Raw genomic sequence first — 18,531 nt, forward strand, 5'->3', positions numbered from 1 at the left:
AATATTTATGTTTTCTGTCATTCCTTCATACCATTATTTAGAAATGTTGATGATGTGGGAACGGCTTAGGCCTGTGGTCACACTGGGTATGGGACTGGGCCTGATGGATGGATGGACGGACGGATAGATGGAGGAAAGTAGGGAAGGGTGGGATGGATTAGACAGTATGTAATTTTAGAGATGGTGTAGATTTACACTGTGATGCTGCTGGCTGCATTAGCAACTGAAGCCTGTCGATAAGCCTTCCTCCCTCTCAGCACACACACATATACACAGAGAGAGAGTGAGGGAGAGAGTGAGAGAGAGAGAGACAGAGAGAGAGTGAAACGCTACTGCCAGGGTGGAGTTGTCAGTAATGGGGGCCAGAGTTGGATGAGGGGGGTGCTGGGATCGGGGACGGGGGCTGTTTGTGTTCTCTTGATCTGTTGATTTCCACTGCTGCAAATTTGAAATGTGCCAAAATTGCATCTATTATTTACTGCCAATTTGCTCTTTTTAAAACCGACTGCTCCCCCCCCCCCACCCTCCTCCTCTTCCACTTCCCCAGCTCGCCTTTTCTGCCGTTGCTACCCTGATAATCACACACACATTTTTTATTAATTCACAGATAATAAGCTCCGAGTTCTCTCTCTGTACTTGGAAATTATTATTGTTATGACTGCCAGCAGTGCTGCGACAGTATTAGTTAACCTCTGTCTGGTGTCGACGCAAACACGCACACGCACTTCAGTCTGAACAATTAGGATGTTTATTCATTATCCGTTTTATTTGGTCCTTTTGATTAACCAAAATCTTTTTGATGTCATCTGCTGACTCCTCGCTCGATAGGACCCTGCCACCTTTCTAGCATCATACAGTGTTCTGGGGACCTTATTTTCCTCTGAGAACAGCTTGTTTATTCAGTTATGGAAAAGATAAATATATCTGAGTTTGTATTATTACCTTATTAATATTGTAAATATTAAAATTCTGAGTTTGATTTTCTTCTCCAAAACTACATAGTGCCCCTTTAATTTTATCATTCAGGGCTCTGGAAACTGTTTGTTAAATGAATCAACTAATCAACAAAATAGTGGATGGATTAATTAACAATAGAAATAATCATTATTTGCAGCGTTTGGAATAGAGTTTGTTCTTCTGTCTCTCATGTGTGTGTGTGTATTTTTTGGTGGCTGTGTGTATTGATGTGTGTGTATGCGCCTGCAAAAATGTTCTTTTTATTAAATGACGTTTTGTGTCGGCACTTTATTTACAGTGGGGGAAATGTGTTGTTGTGTTGCAGGGACGCCGCGAACATCAAAGGCAGATTAGAACATCTGGTAAGTTTTATTCGACACCCCCCTCCCCCTTTTATCCCTCACACATACACACACTCACACACACACACACACACACACATACAGAGAGACACACTTTGATATCTGCATCCCTAATGAAACCTCCGGAATCGGAGCTGAATACCTGCAGCTAACAGGCAGGGAGAGAAAGAGACAGAGAAAACAGTGATAGAGGGAGGGTTGTGTCTCCCCGAGGGTCTGGTCCAGCTTTTATATTAGCGTTTTATTTATCCCCAATTCTGCCCATACACACACACACACACACACACACACACACACACACACACACACACACACACACACACACACACACACACACACACACACACACAGGTTATCCACTGTGTTCCCTCTTAATTATTTGTGGATATTTGCAGGATTTGTGCATGTGTGCATACCTGTTTGCACATGGATAGAAAGAAATATGAAAGGATAATATTTTTTGAGACATGAATGTTGGAACCATTCTCTCTCTCTCACACACACACACACACACACACACACACACACACACACACACACACACACCCTCTCTCCTTCTGCCGCTCCCTCCTCCTGCCAGCATGGGGCCTTCCCTCAGTCTTCTCCCATCCATGAATGGAGGGCCTGCTGGAAACGCTCTCCCGGGACAGATCTGAAAATTTAATAGCCAACGTTTCCAAGGTTCCTCTTGCTAGTCGCTTTAATACGGGGTCAGAGTGCTGTGCAACAAAGTGAAAAGGTTTTCTCTCCTCTTTTTGGGTGGGAAGGAACTGAGGTTTGATGTGCCCCATATTCCAAGGGATGAATTATAGACAGGGGTCAGCGAGGGTCCCGGCTCTCTGTGGATGTCGCGCGCCCTCCCTCCCTTGCCTCGCTGCATACTAAACCGCAGCCCCCAGCACCCTACGCAAATGACCCCCCGCCCCTCCACGTGCTACGCAAATGACCCTGAATATGCCACACAAATGACTGACCCCGAAATTCACACAGTTCGCAGTAACTCTCCACTTGAGCGAGCGGCAGATAAGATAAAGTTTGACCTCAGCTTTCAACGTTGTGAAGCTCACTCGCAGAATTGTTCCTTAATGCTTTTATTGACTGTATTCAGAACTCTCATTGAAGAGGAAGTAGACTTAAGAGTGGAGTGATTACTATTATTACATGCACAGTTATGATTCCACTATGTTATGAGGGCCCTATATGTTATATAGATTTCTCACTCAGACACGCACTTAAATTAAAATGAGGGACATTAAATATAGTGCACGATACAGTAATGGTCTGGTTTGGGTTTGGAGATGTCTGTGGGTGGGTCGGAAGGTGTGATTGATGTGGTGCTCCATAAAAGGTGGTGTGAATTATTCAGGAGAGGATTACATGCATAAACAGCATTAATCAATACGTGCATTGACAGTTATATCTGGGCAAACATTAGGCAGAATGTGACTCATGTTGAGATGAGACTGTCTCTTAAAGCAAGTGAAGGAATGCAAACTCATTTCCATATGACACAAGTGATACTGCAGGGTGATACTGTCAGTGCGGACAAATATCTCTATATCTACTTTATATATAGAAGAAGTCGCAAATTATGTTTCATGTTTTTACTTTTTAAACCGGCACAAAAGAAGACAAAGTGTTAGCTTACCTGTTTTCCTCTGACAGAAAAGGCCCGGTCACCTTTAGTCACCTCTAGTTTTAAGTTTTGACAGAGAAGTGGCGAGGAATGACCCATCAGAGGCTGGATTAAGGCTCATAGGAAATCAGCTTCATATTCTGGATCTCTTAAAAGCGATAATTCAAATTTTAAAAATATATTCTGAAATGCAATGGGAGGCCAATGAAGTGTTTTTAAAACAGGTGAGATGTGTTCCCTCCTGTTGGTTATGAGTCTGGGCTGCAGCGTTTTCAATCAGCTGGAGTTTACAGTATTGTGTATATTAGCGTTAACGTTAGGTTTCTTGGCAGGGGTTAGTGTATCTGGTTTGCATGTGTGTTTTATGTGGTTTTTGCATTAAGTGGACCTATGGGGACAGATTATAACATGTTTGCATTTGGCTCTTAATAACTGCCTCGTCTTTATCATGGTAGCTCAGGAATTACACATATACACACGCACACACTCACACAAACACACATTGGTATATTTACCAGTGCACTTTTTGTATATATGTCTCTGGGAATTTGAATACCTGAATACTGAGTGTTTGAATTTATGGGTGTGTTTATGCTTATGGGGAGATTGCACCCCAGTAGTCAGCTGCCTGGGGAGCGCAAGACTCTGATTACGATTCGGGACGGAGAACCGTAAATAATGGAGCTCGTCTCCCTCTGAGATGGAGTTGCCGGGCTGTTGTAAGTGTTGCTTCCCTCTATACCTCACACATATATCCCTGCAGATTTCTAAACAGGCATTTATGGCTCTCTGTTGATGTACTGCTCTTAAGATTAGTGCACCAACCATATTGACACTTATCATGGTGTCGCCAAGCTCTAGTCATATTATCAGCTACCTCGGGCCTGGTCTCTATCATGGAATCTCTTTTTATGATGATTTACTTCCTAATATTAATTTAAATCAGTTTCAAAAGTTGTCAGAGTCTGTTGTTTATTCATAACAAAAACTTAAATTTCCACACTGATGTGACAATCAAGCTTCTGTTCAAATAATTCTTGTGCTTGATTTTTCATGATGAATACTAACGGTACCTCCTCCTGTTAAGTTAACAGTCTGAGTGAATGACTGCTGCAGTAATTAGGCGGGCAATTAAGATGTATGTGGTCTGAGGTTTGTTTTATTGTTCGTGTTTGTTTTGTTTTCGTATTTCAGCAGATTGACTCAACGCTATCAGTGGCAATACAGAGAAAAAGACTGAAGCTAATTGCTCCCAGTGCTCTGCGTTAGTTTCTGCTTTTGTATACGCACACACACACACATGAAACACACATACAAAAGCACTGAAGTTTGAGTTGTATGATTCCTTGCTCTGGGAGAAACGCAGCGATAGTGAAAGAGGTGGCCTACAGCAGCTAATCAGTCCAGATGCACAGCTTCTTAGAGAGAAGTAGAAGAAAGCCAGCAGCTCAATCAATACATGAGGAATCAGCCTCATCAGGATTACTGGCTCAATCAGCAGCTGTACCCATCGTTCTACCGTGCACACTGCCTGGGGAGGAAGAGAAGAAGAAAGAGGGGTGTAGAGGAAGAACAGGGGAAAGGGAGATGCGTCATCGGTCCTAAGATGGGTGTTTGAATAAGATGCAGTGGTGAGCAGGAAAAGCTGGTGTACAGGTCAGCCCAGAGCTGCAGGTTGAGTTGAGGTCACAGAAAAATAAAGTGACACATCTGTGTCGTCAGTGGAGAGTTTGCATTATTCCTTGACGGGACAAAGTAGGCCTTACGTAAAAGCAACAAGAAGGTGTAAGTGGAATCGTTAGGCACTCATCCTGTGCTCTTATTTTGGGGAAAGAAAAAAACGATTATATGGAATAGATGTTATAATTAAATGACATCCTGGACAAATGTAGTCAGTATATTCAGTATACTATAAATAGTCAGTTTAGTGTTATAGGTGTAACAATTCAGAAACTACCAGAAAAGCCCTGATACAAACCTCTTCTTCTTCACTTTTACTTTCACCTTTAACCTGACTCACTGACATGTCAGAAAACTCTGACTTCCTGCTGTTTATAGTCCTGTAAACAAAAAGTCGACAAAAGAACAAAAACGGGGGGAAAAATACATTTTCCCCTCAAACTGGAGTCCATTCTTATCTTTAACTCAAGTTTTGTCAAGGCTGTTGGACTCTGTTCTCACTCTGTGCCACCCTGCAACAAACCACTCTATATGCTGCATTCAGGGTCTGCTTGTAAATTACTAACATTGTGTTGAATAGAGTCATATAGTTATTTTCTAATACAGGCATTATACTGTAAGTGTTTTTGCATCAATAGCTTAAAGTGGTCCCTTAAAGGTGCACTACGTAGTTTTGGGGAAGACATTTTAATCAGAAAATTAAGATCTTCATTGACTGATTTTTTATTTTTATGCCTAAACAAACTAAATACACAAACTCCCTTTTTTAATGGCTGAATAAACTGAATAAACAAACTGACTTGTATCATTACCTCATTAATATTGTAAATATAAAAATTCTGAGTTTACATTTTTCTCCAAAACTACATAGTGCCCCTTTAAGTCTTAAGCTTGTGCAATTTCCCAAAGGATTTCTTACCCACATAATGTTCTCCAGAATATCCGGTTCAAACAATCCGCTAAGTTACAATATCTGGTTCTAGGTTAAAGCTGTTGCCAGAGAAATGCTTCATTTAATTTCTGTATTGGGTTGCTATCCCTCTACAGATGCTATAAGCACCAAGTGTCAAGAATTCAAACTATTGTTTCCCAAATGGCCTTTAAACCCTTCATCAGACGGTGTCTGTATGAAAATGAGATATCAGTAATTTCACTTACTTAACTTGATGTTACTGCCATCATAATGATGAAATCATTGTACTTGTTGAGTGAAGTTATACAGGGATACATGACACAACTTCTGCCTCAGTACAGTAAAGTATGAAAAACTCTCTTCAAGCTGCCCTATTATGTTTTTAAAGATCATGATTAGACAGGACAACGAAATGGAAAAATTACTAATCCTTTTTTGTCAACTTTTTAAAAAAAAAAAACTGGCTCTCCCAAGTTAATATTTTGCTCTTGAAGCCACTACTTTTCTGACAGCTGCCACACGCAACACTCGTCATTTTGTTCTAAAAATGTTCTACACAGCATCAACAATTTATTTATACAAAGTTTCTCTGCATCATAAGCAGGCGTGTTTGCTTTATCCGATAAAGGAACGTAGAAGCGAAGAGGGTGGATCTCTTTTGTTGATGCGTCTCCAGATTGCTGTACACATGGCTTACTTCAGGGAAGGCTGATGTCGTCTCAGTGCCCCTCGGTGAGTTGAAGAGTTTACAGAGGCAAATAGCCTCATTGGTCTACTGACAGACAGGCAACAGCAGCTGAGGGGCAGGACAACACACTCAGTCACACACCAAGAATGCGACAAATGTCGTCTCAGAGTGAGTTGACCTGAAGTCGTCTTAGTGTAAAAGAAAAGAAGTTGGGGCAAGTTCAGAGGCCAGAATTATATATAATTGTTTCTTTTCTTTATTCTACTTCGCTCATCATTCTTGGACTCTAATTGTCTCATTAGACACTTTCTTTTTTATCTCTCGCTGTATCTCTTTCTTTGTATTTCTTTGTCTTTCTTCTTTTCTAATGTGATTGTATAGGATAAAGAGGTGGAAAAACAGCTCAGAGAGAGAGATTCTGGACAGATAAAGGATAGGAAAGGGATGAGGAGGGGGGGGGGGGCAGGGTGTTGATAATCTGCAAACAGATTTCCATGCTTATTACACTAATGATTTCATGATATTTGATGTGGTGGCGGCAGGGGTTGGGAGGATGCGGAAGCACGGGAGGAGGGGGTGGGGTGGGCTCTTTCTCCCTCTCATCTCGACGGCGCGGCTAAATGATGGAGTAATTTGAGTGACCTCTGACTTGGGGCAGGCCCAGACGTAATTGCATGTCATTCTGGCACGGAAAAAGGCGAAGAGGAGGAGGAGGGGGGGGCTTCACAAAATACAAAGTATCCCCCCCTTGTCTTTCCCTCCTTCCTTGCATATCACTTGTTTTTCTGTCTCCTTTTCACGTGTCTCCATCACTGTCTTCCCCTCCATCTCACCGCGGCTCGCTCCTTGAGTGTTTCCAAAAAAATAAAAAATACCCCCCCCCAAACAAAAGAAAGATTGCATTAATTTTCAAATGATGATATTACATTAAGCGCAGAGATCTCATATATCAAAACGTGAGAACTACTCCCTTACTGTATGTGCTTCATCTTAATGGTATCGCTGGATGTCAAGGGCATGGAGGAAATTAAATCGGAAAGTGCAGATAGACCAAAGAAGATATTATCTCTGGATGATTGCAGTTTTGATAGGTATTCCAGTGAATTTCATTTTCTCCGGATGGGGAGAAGATGAGTTAGCCCGCACATTTGCTCATTTTTCTTCTACATGATTTATGTGAGTTGAGTATAAAACTCTCTCCTTCTACCCCCCCTTCACCCTCGCCGCCTCCCCCTTTATCAGGAACACATACATGCATGCGCACACACACACACACAGGGTAGTAAATTACTGCCTTTGAGTTGTATCCTGGCTGGGGCGGTTTACGCGGGTGTACGTTCTTGTATGGTTGTATGTGGGGTTTTGTGTATTTGTACGCACGTGCATGTTTCGGTGTGTGTGCTTGTGTGTCTGAGATAGCAGCAGAGCCATCAGCGGGAATGATTCCAGGGAGACGGGGGAGTGTCATTACTCAGACTTGTTTACATTCTAAATACGTAATGAAATCTTGTTGGTAATAATGACGGGAATAAAAGTTTGGGAAATTGTAAAAGTGGTGAAGTTTGAGAAATGAGCCCCGGCCTGTGAAATAGCATTTGGGGGCAGGAAACGACATTATTATGCAGTGCTCCTGCCTGCCTGAGACATGAAGATGAACTGCTGGCGGGCCATAAAATGCTGTTAGCCCTAGCCTGAAGTATGGCACATTGTAAAAGAGCCCTGATCCCATATTGCCATTATATATAAAAGTATAGCCATACACAACATTATTTTTCATATAAGATGAGCTCCGATACAGAGTGGCCCAGGCCCCCCAAATACAAACACTGATAGGCAGATTTTTTTCCCCCCTCCTTATAAAATATATAAATAAACATATTGCCATGGAACCCATCTCTGCCCTGATCTTATAGACCTCGATATTAAAAACAGAAATATTGCATTTTCTAGGGGCTCTGTTTTCCCCTGTCCTCTTTTGGGTATGGGATATATGTGTGTTTGTTTGGGTCGAGCGGGAGCGAGGCGTAGAGGAAGAGGAGGAGATGAGGAGGGAGCCCGAGCGGAATGCAACAAATGAAAGAAAATGGAAACAGATGAAGACTTTAAAAATATAATGAGATGAATATTGAGCATATCAGCTCCAGAATAAAGAGAGTCGGTCGAGTTTGGCGCTGTGTGTGTGTGTCTATATTGAAACTGTTTATTGACAGATATTTATGGTTACAGTGGTGCAATTAAGATTAATGTTACAGTAGATGATGATGTCATTGATGTCCCATGTTGCTCAAAATGGTGTTTTGGAGACATTTGAAACTGTCAGGTGAGTTTAGTCATTTATTCATTCAGATTCTTTAGATTTTTGGTTGGATCTATGATGCAGGAAAGGAGGGATTACATGTGACAAAGATCACTGGCTCTGACTGGATTTCTTCGTGTGTATAAGTTTACAATGCTGCAATTTATCTGGTGACCTTGAGCATTTAGTTCTGTTAAACTTTGTTAGTAACATTAGTTTTATAAGGAATTAAGTAATCTAAAACTTTTACAGCAGGGGTGATTTTATTTGTCTGAATTGTTTTTGGGAGGCTGGCTCTTTGGTAAATGTACTTTTTTAGAGGACATACAAGAGAGACAAAGGCACTGATCATTGCTGTAGTATCTTTTGTTCTTCATGCAACATTTCAAGAGATTGCATTTATTTGGCTCTTCTCAGCACAAAGAAAATGATAACTTGCATTATCTTTAAAACTAATTATCCTCAGTGATTTGTAGCGATATGCCAAAAAAATTGTGGGAAATTAATGTTTAAAATGACACCAAATCAGTTTTATTAATGAGTATCTGGCACTACACTCTATTTTCAGTGGAAAGGAACTTAGAGACTTTTTTTATTTAATCACTTATGAATGCAGGTTTCTAATGAGACAATAAATAACACCTTTCAGTTCAGAAATCTGTGCTTTTTCACTCCAAATACTTACTCTTCCTTCTTAAATGTTTTGTGCATGGTGGCATATACATCTCATGTTCTGTAGAGTTGTAGTAGAGATGAGATGAGCTGCCTGCGAGATGATGGTTTACTGTGTCGGCAGATCCTACAGCTCAACTAATCATCAGGAAGCCCAGCAGTGCTTCACTCTCTCTCTCTCTCTGACCTACAGTATCTATCTAATGCATCATTGCCGCATTGTCCCGACGTTTCTCTTCCTGGTCTCTTTCTCACTTCCTCAGTTTTTGTGTCGTGTCCCACCTGAGCCAGGAACTGAATCTGGTTATCGTAGATTGAGTGAATGACTTATAATTAGTCAGGAGAGGATGACTTAAACTTAATAACTTTGTCATTTGTTGTGTTCTGTCCAAGCGTTTGGACATATGCTTTGGCAAAATTGTTGTTAAACTTTCATGCCAATAAAGCCCCATTGAAATGAATTGACTGAAAGTAACTGCATGTGTGTGACATGTGCTCCTGATGGAGGTTTTACGCTTTTCTACTCTTTCTGCTGTCTTTTTCTGCTCACAAGTCATAAATTAATCCTTGTTGTTGTGTGGTATGATAGATTGAATAAATCATTCAGAGACAGCGCGGTCTGGCTGTTTGACCACAAGCTGGCCATAGAGGGCCTATCTGACCTGCTCTGCTTTAACAGGCATTTATTCATCTGCCGACCCGACATACTTTGCTTTGTCTGGTCGGCCTCAGGACCAATGATAATACTGATAAGAATAGTCCCTTGGACCAGAGCGTGACTACAAAAAGATCAAATTTCCTGCATGCTGCACCTCATTATACACAGCATAGCATTGTTTTTACCAAGCCGAGAGAGGATTGTTTATTTTTCTAATGGGACGTGTTTATTTTTGACTACCGGGACAGACGCTCGGCACTTAGGCTCAGCTAAGCGCGCCTCAGTGCGTCTGTCGTCGCTGTGGTGAGTTAGGCGGACAAGCTAAAGGCCTACTGTGAGCTGGACTTCCTGTCACTTTTAGGGCAAGAATTAAGCGGGTGTGGGCGTCAATAATAGCCCAAATATAGTAGATTCTTTTGTGACAGCTACTTGAAAAGGAGGATGTTTATAAGAAAGGCGTTCCTTTACACCTCAAAAGAGGGAGAGAGGAAATACATTGCCTACGTTGCCGATAATAACACCTGCACCATACATGCATGACTAGATTTCATGATGCAGCATTTATAGAGGGCTTCTGCTCTTTTAGCCAAAACACACAAAAGAGATATTTCAAGGCCTGGGCATATGAAACTGTAATACTCGGTCATTGCAGTGGAAAGGAAAGAAGGAAGGATGTAAGCTTCTCAATCAGAACTATTTTTGTCACTTTTCATGTCTACAACCGAGTGCAATTATCGCAGCCCTCCCCTCTCTACAATGTCCAGGGAACAGCCATAAACACTTTTGCATCCATACGACGTAGTTCTTTTTGAGCATAGTCCTGCCTTTAAGGTGGCCATGGCTCGGTTGGTAAAGCAGGTGGTCAATTAATCTCAGGTTTTGTCCTCGTTTGTATGTCAGTGTCCTTGAGCGGGACACTAAACTCTGAACTGCTCTTAATGAGCAGGCCAGCTCCTTGCACAGCAGTTCAGCCACTGTCGCTCTGTATTTGTGGGTATGTGAGAGACGCTGTAAAGCACTTGGTTCAGCAGTTTATAAGTACAGTCCATTTACTGTATGTATGACTGTAACAAACCACCTTTGAACAATAAAAGCTTTTGCATTTCTACCTCCTTAAAGCTTCTCTCTTGATGTCTTATCCTGTCTATGTCCTTATTTTTCGTCTTCATTTTTAATTTCTTCCTCACCTTAACTCATCTTCTCACTCTCCCTCTTTTTGTCTGCAATACTTCTCGAGCTCTGAAGAAAACAAAAGCAACTTTCTCCGTCTCATCTTCGGTCCCCCTCTGCCTGTTACCTCTTTCCTCACAGTGTGATCATTTAAAGCCCCCGTAACGAAAGCGCTGCTCATTCCCAACACACACTGCCACCTTACTCCCTGAAAACACACACACACACCGAGTCCTTCTCTCGGTGTCTCATGTTTGTTTGTGTGCCTCGGAAAGGCACAGTTCTAATTGAGGGGCGAAGCCACTTCAGATGCAGCGGGTGCCTCTCTCCCAGTGGGGGGAACAGAGATCTGCCTCTGGGGAGCACAATTAATGCCTTTTTATTGTTTACTAATGAATTACACACAGAGGAAGCAGGCATGCATGTGTGAATTAGAGAGAAAAATAGAGAGTTTGTTGGGAAGCAAAAACATGCATTGCTGTGTGTGTGCGTGTTTGCTTAGCTGTAAACTGACTTCTGAGTACCTTTCACTTCAATTGTGACAAACATTTGATGTAAATTATCCTGTATCAGCTTTGTTCTGCAGGCAGGAAGCACAAACTTGTACTGATTTTTCGGCATTTATTTAAAGGGTAATTCAACAAATTGCACATGGCTGCTGTGGTACCTTCTGCTAAAACTAAACATCTAACCAGACTCCAACCGGTGATGTTAAAGCAGGTGACAGGTGATGGGAAGTAGTTGCTTTGACATCACAGAAAAGCAAGTTGCTTAAAAGTTTCAGCAGTGACGGAGAATGCAGCAGCGTGTGATTCAGTGTTGTAATACCCACAGCTGGCAGGACTGTGTGTGTGTGTGTGTGTGTGTGTGTGTGTGTGTGTGTGTGTGTGTGTTTGTGTTTTTGTGTGTGTGAATTGAGGATGCATGGACTTACACATGCCTTAAGGCCAATGTAAACAAATGCTAATGTAATTACCGAGGGGGCGTCGTAATAAACTGTAACTAAGATGATTGCACAGCGCACAATGATCAGGTTAGTTAAGCTGTGATGTGTTATTGCTTTAAACGACTGGTTTCACCAAGACTGATTTCTGTCTCATTCTAATTGTTCATCAGACTAAGCCCTTTTAACATTTAACGGTTCAAATTCGGCCAAGGACTTTTATTTTGTGATATGTAATCTCTCCTTTTGCTGTAAAACTGTTCCTGTGAAAGCAAAGATGCCAAAAAGCAAGAAATAAATGTACTGAAATGTGCCCCTATCACTTCTCCATGAGGGGGGATGGAAAGTGTGCGTAGACGTCTGTGTGTGGGTGAAGGCCTCAAGTGTTCTTCATCTTCTGCGGCATAATAGTGATTAGTAATTTCAGCTGTCGAGCAGTGCCAGTCAGCATGAGCATGATCCACCGTGTCACCTGCTACAGGGGATGCACACGCGCACGCACACACACACACACACACACACACACACACACACACACACACACACACACACACACACACACACACACATCCATGTTGCATTAAGTGTGCGTCAGTCTGTCTGCAGTGCCTTGATGTGCGTTCCATCTAGAATACAGCACCCTGACACCGCTACATTAAAGGGGGTCATTATATTTCCCTGGCTGCCACCGAAAAGTGACGTTTTTACAAAGTGACAAGTTTACAGTTTGATAAATCAGATTTTTTGCTGTGGGGTGGGGAGCCGGGAGAAGGAATGGTGGGAGGAAGAGCGGAGGAGGAGGAGGAGAAGGGAGGAAGCGCTGCCTGTCAGCGACGCCCCGGCCCTGTCGTCTAAATGATGCTCCCAGGCAGCAGATTCAGATCCCATCCCCATTAGCATTTAATTTCTCTCTAATCCTACACACAGTCTCCACCGCTGCATGGTAACGAGGGCCGCCGCGCCACGGCAGCGCCGGAAAAACCTCCGAGAGCAATCTGCGCGCACGGTCGCCTTTTACAGCTCCGCGCCCTGTCGTAGCCATCATTCTTCCTTGACAATTAAGACCCTCAAATCTAATAGCAGTGATATTGGAATTACAGCGAGGCCCTTTTGAGGGCATGTCAGGAAAAAGGGTTGCCCCTCCCAATACAGCTGTCAAAGCACAAGGCCCTCCCCCCGTTCATGCCCGCTAAGCGTTTCTGATGTGCACACACATACACACACACACACACGACGGGAAGGGGAATATGTTGAGTCTTTGGCTGTGATCTTTGTAAAATGTGCTCTCTGTGCCCTCTTATCCAACTCTCCGAAGACTTGTTACAGCAGCTTTTGTTTTCTCTCTTCTCCTCTCTCTCTCTCTTTGTCTCTAAATTTCTCTTCATCTCATCCTCATTGATTCTCCCTGGTGTGTCAGAGATGTTGTTGCTCTCTGTTTTTCACTAGCAGGGCTTTTACAGACGACTAGACTAGTAGATTGGTGAAGTTGTCCCTCGGTGCTCCACGAGGACAGTTTCACTCTAATGGTTGCAGTTAAAAATTATCATGGGTAAAATATATTTCAGCCTGAGGGAGGCAACAGTTTTAGAGCTAGATTGCATACAGTAGATAAAGTTGTGTCAGTGTGGAGGCTGTCTGGCCTGTCATGAATCAGGCTGCAGGGGTGGCATAGCAAACAATTAGATCAGCCTTTAAAATGATGCTTAAGGAAAGCCTTTGCTTTTGAGCAACACACTGAGCCCCATCCAGCTCAAGGCTTTACTCTGTAGGTTCCCCTGACCTTTGTCTAAGAGGAATAAAAAACTCATAAAAAAAAAAAAACAATCATAAACAATTATCACATTGTTGACTAATTTTCTGTTTTGTTTTCCCTGTTCCTCTTCTACAGACTCCAGCAGAGCAAGCTAAAGTTCGAATGCATTTGGTCCTTCAGGCTGCAGGTAAGAGGATGATTCTTCTTTCTCTTCCCTCTTAATCTTTTTGTTGCAGAACCATTGTCAAGATCTGACTCTTATCAGTTGTGGTCAGTCACTCATTCAGGGATGCTAACTTTAAAGACGTAGTGAGAGAATACTGTGTAGAGCAGCGCTGAAACACTTAATTCCTAGGCAGAGATGGGACTCTCCAGCCATGCTAGCGGCATGGCTCTAGGGAAACTTTGATTCATAAACATACCCCTGTGATATCACCTAGGGCTATGCAGCATAGCAAGTATTTACAATGTATTTGTGGTAATGTATTTGCAGATAAAGCACCACAAATTCTTGATTTAATACTTTTTTATGATGATTTTTTGATGGTGTGAGCACTTCATGCATATAAGACAGGAGGCTTGTATAGTTCTGTGCTGTGGGCATTTAAGCTGCAATGTTTAATTGATTAATCTCCAGCTATATTGATAATCAATTCATCCATTTTGAATATATATATATTTTTTTCCGAATTAATTTAGCTTTTTTCATGGCTTAATTTAAACAGCTGCCACAGGTTAGTCACTCCAAATCGGTTTCCGGTTATCGTATTCCAAACCTGAGCCTCATGTACAAGGGACACAGCCTCTGCACATGGACAGCATGCTCTACCAGCTGAGCTACCGGGGGAACCCCAGATCCGTTTGAGTAATTTTTAAGGCGAAAAAAGTCAAAATTCTGTGATTGCAGCTTCTTAAATGTAAATGCCTTCTGGTTTCTTTACTCCTCTATGACTGAAATGAAATATCTTTGGGTTGTTGACAAACAAACAACTAATGGATTCATCAAGAAAATAATCGACAGATCAATCTCTGAAAATAATCATTAGTTGCAGCCCTAGTGGACATTGAGTGCACTGACCCTTGTTCCATTGATCTTTTTTGCACCATATGTTCAAATCTAATGGTGTAAAAAACATTTAATCTGATTGTAAAGCCACTTGAAAGAAAATGTTTAAATAAATACAATAAAAAAACAAACAAATTATTTTAAGCTATATTTTACAGCCCTACAACACAAATGTTGCTGCACTGAGCTCGGAATCAGTTGCGTTCTTGTTTTCCCACACACAGACTCGCAGCGCACACCACAAGGAAACTCACACACACACACAGACAAATGCACACACACACACTCTCCTGCTCTCCACTCCGAGTGCTTCTGGGCCCATATTCACTGCAGCTTAATTTCAAACACTCCTCCCAGTACATAAGTCATAGATGTCACCATGCACACGGTGTATATATTCCAGTGTGTATTCGAGGGGTAGAGTTGCGAGCCAGATGTGACAGGCAGAGATTGACTGTGGAGAAAGATGTCTTCATGTTTACAGTCATGTGTTGCACACACGTACGCACGCACGCACGCACGCACGCACGCACACACACACACACACACACACACACACACACACACACACACACACATACACACACACACACACACCGTACAGCCCGGCACTTCAGAACAGGGCTCTAATTTCACCACAGGAAATATATGAAAGAACCAGGCGTCTATACATCATCTATAAAGCACCCAGCAGCCGCACACTTACCTCACTTAAGACTTGTTCGTCTGTACTGTAGGCCACAGAACAACGCTGCAACCCCCTGCTGTGATCTCACTGATTTGAACTTTGTGAGTCATATTTTACGTACTTCATCATGCTTTGAATTGATTACATTGTTTACATTTTGAGATTTTTTCGACAATTTAACTTCAATTTTCCGCCGCTCAGTTATGTTGTCTATCATGTATCAGACAACTCGTCTCCCTGCACTGCCACCCCAAGGCTGATGTTGCACTAATGGTGGTGAAGTGTCATAAAATAGAGCATGTGGCTTTGAGTGCAGTGGGCCCAGACTGATGCAGACGCAGGCCCAGGGCCAGACGTGGGACTAGAGGAGAGGGTTTTAATGTACTGGACATGTCTCTGGTTTTCCTCTCTTTGCTGGAGGCTTCCAAAAGAACAGGTTTATGGCTTAGTCTTCAGCAGAGAGCCCAGGCTGGCCTGTATCAGGCCTTCAGGTGCCCGTGATCATATCGTTCCTAACGATCTACAGTAAAATACAAATGACTCGATAAAACAGTTTATATTTGGTACTTGAACTGATTTATAATTTTATCTGAGCCTCGTATTCTGCTGCTTTTCCTCCGTCAGTGCCCTTGCTAATTTAAATCATGTTTGTGTAATTACAAATATTATGGATAGCTTTTTTTTCTTCAAGTCCTCTGACCCTGCAGCTGCTAAGTCTTTCACTGCCAAATCTACTAAATTCATCATATCTCTTATTATTCTCTCAGTTTTCTCTTGTCCCTCTCCGTCTATCTGTCCGCTCGCTCTCCGTCTTGCTGTCTTTGTTCCAGTGCTGTTAGCGGACAGAGGGAGATAGGGATGGAGAAGAGGGAGGGATGGAGGGCGAGAAGGAAGCAGCAGATGTTGGGAGGTTGTGTGAATGTTAATGTCCTGACGTAGCCGTGGAGCTTAAGCCTCCTCCTCCTTCCCTCCGCTCCTCTCTGAGCGGCCGCCAGGCTTTCTCTCTCGGGGTCTCCTGACATCCTTAAAGCCCGTGGCTCTCCACTCCTCTCCTCTTCTCTGCTCTCCTCCACCTCTTTCTCTCCCATCACCCTCCCCTCCCCTCTCTCCCTCCTTTTGTCCGTCTATGGACTCTCTCTAGTCAGTAGAGAGCAGATCATCCCATGGCTAAAGCGGCTCAGGCCTTTGTGTTGGGGGGCTCTGTGGACCTGTAATGAGCCCCCTCGGCTGGCCCGCTGGCCTGCTTAGCGCTCACTGGGGGCTTTGAGAGAGAGAGAGAGAGAGAGAGAGAGAGAGAGAGAGTGTGTGTGTGCGTGTGTGTGTGTGCGCAGAGTGGGATGAGGAGGTGAGAGGAGGAGGGCAACACTGGCCCCCAATGAAAGAGCTGGATGGATATGTTTATGGGTCACTTCCTGCTTGGCCTACATATCAGACACACACATATCACATGCACACACACACACACACACACACACTACACCCCCTATTTCCAAGACAAATTCACTTGCTAATTCTGTCAATAATAAGATTATTTTTACAATTTCATTGTGCGTATCTTTAATTTTTCTCTTGACTTTTGTAATAATAAAACAGGCTTTATAATTGTCATCATATGCATTAAATACATATGTAAGATACATACATTTAAATTACAAATATGAATCATTCATTATGAAATATTTGACTTTCAAAGATAGTTCTTACAGTCTGAGAATCATAGTTAAAATAGATTATTTCTTGACTTCATTAAGTTTTACGGTTTGTCCCTGCTCTGGGTGCCTAATCCCAGCCTGCATTGGCCAGATTACAGACAAATCTCTTGCACAGGTTGAGGATTTTAAGCCTGTTATAGTTGGACAGTATATACAGTTTATAATAAAGGTTACGTCATAGCTGGGGTGGGCAGTCTAGTCTATCTTGAATGTGTCCAAAACATACTTTCCAGGTGAATCTTAGAGATATTTAATGTTCTCTTACTTCTGTTTCCAAACTTCACATAACGATGCATAGTCAGTAGTCGGACGCATTCAAAGACCTTTAAGGCAGGTGCAATATTTAAACAAGGTCCACACACTATAGCTCCCTTAGGCGCAATATATTAGCACATCCACAAGTGATGTGTCGAGCTAAGTTACAAGTCTGATGAAGAGCATTAGCTCAAAACGTCACTTATAGAGGTGCAAATAAATTGCACCTAGGGAAGCTGCAGTGTGCAGACCTTTATTCATGTATTACAAACGTCACATAACTTCAATGACTAGTAGATCCGCCTTATGTGAACAAACTAGACATGATAGAGTAATTTAGCCAACTAGGTGGCCATGCTGATCGGATGATTTACTTCACGTGGCTGTTTCTTAAGTGATGTATCGTAAATAGTGCAACAAGAGTTATGCAGCATGATAGCAGCGTGGCAGATGAGGAGCTTGTGCCAAAATAGAGAAATTTATAGGCCAAGGCCGAGTCTGTCGATAGTCTACAGTACGTTTCAAAATTGAGAAAAAGAATCACAACCTAAATTGTGAAATAGACTGTGATATTATTTTTGGCTCAGAGAGCGCAACCCTAGTTCTTCTGTACCTTTGCAGGGTTTTTATTATTTATTTTTTTTCCTCACTGTCTGGGTTTACCTGCACAAGTCTTAACACACATACTGGACACTCATGCACAATTACTCATGTACTGTCGCTGTCTTCTTACTTTCAAAACCAAAACACTCACATTTTCATTCATTCATATACAGTATAATTCCCCACATACACACACAGAGCAACCACGACACCCCTACATATCTATTATACTCCTTTCTTTTCAGCCACTTGCTCCGTTCTCGGCTCTTTTCAGAGCGGTGTCCATTTCCACTCAAATGAGCATGAGCGCTGTGCACTACAGAGGGCCTCTCCTTATCCACACGTCAATAGGGAGTGTTTGCAGAACACCCACTAAGGACCTGAAGGGCCAGGGGTCATCAAAACCTCCGTCTTCTCCCTATTTGAACCTTTGACAGGAGCAAAACAAACAATCCTTAAGATCTCATCAGAGGCTTGAA

General features: G+C 42.4%; 1 protein-coding gene across 2 annotated transcripts in view; it reads left to right on the forward strand.

The window, feature by feature from the left end:
* rsrc1 (arginine/serine-rich coiled-coil 1) overlaps positions 1–18,531 on the forward strand; it is a 125,069-nt gene that overhangs the window by 43,912 nt on the left and 62,626 nt on the right. For both annotated transcript variants that reach the window (XM_073488036.1, XM_073488044.1), the window contains exons 5-6: positions 1,283–1,319; positions 13,864–13,915. In XM_073488036.1, coding sequence (XP_073344137.1) covers positions 1,283–1,319; positions 13,864–13,915 — 89 coding nt within the window. The remainder of the gene's footprint in view (positions 1–1,282; positions 1,320–13,863; positions 13,916–18,531) is intronic.

Source organism: Pagrus major, chromosome 2 (assembly GCF_040436345.1).
Source record: "Pagrus major chromosome 2, Pma_NU_1.0".
NCBI lineage: Eukaryota > Metazoa > Chordata > Actinopteri > Spariformes > Sparidae > Pagrus > Pagrus major.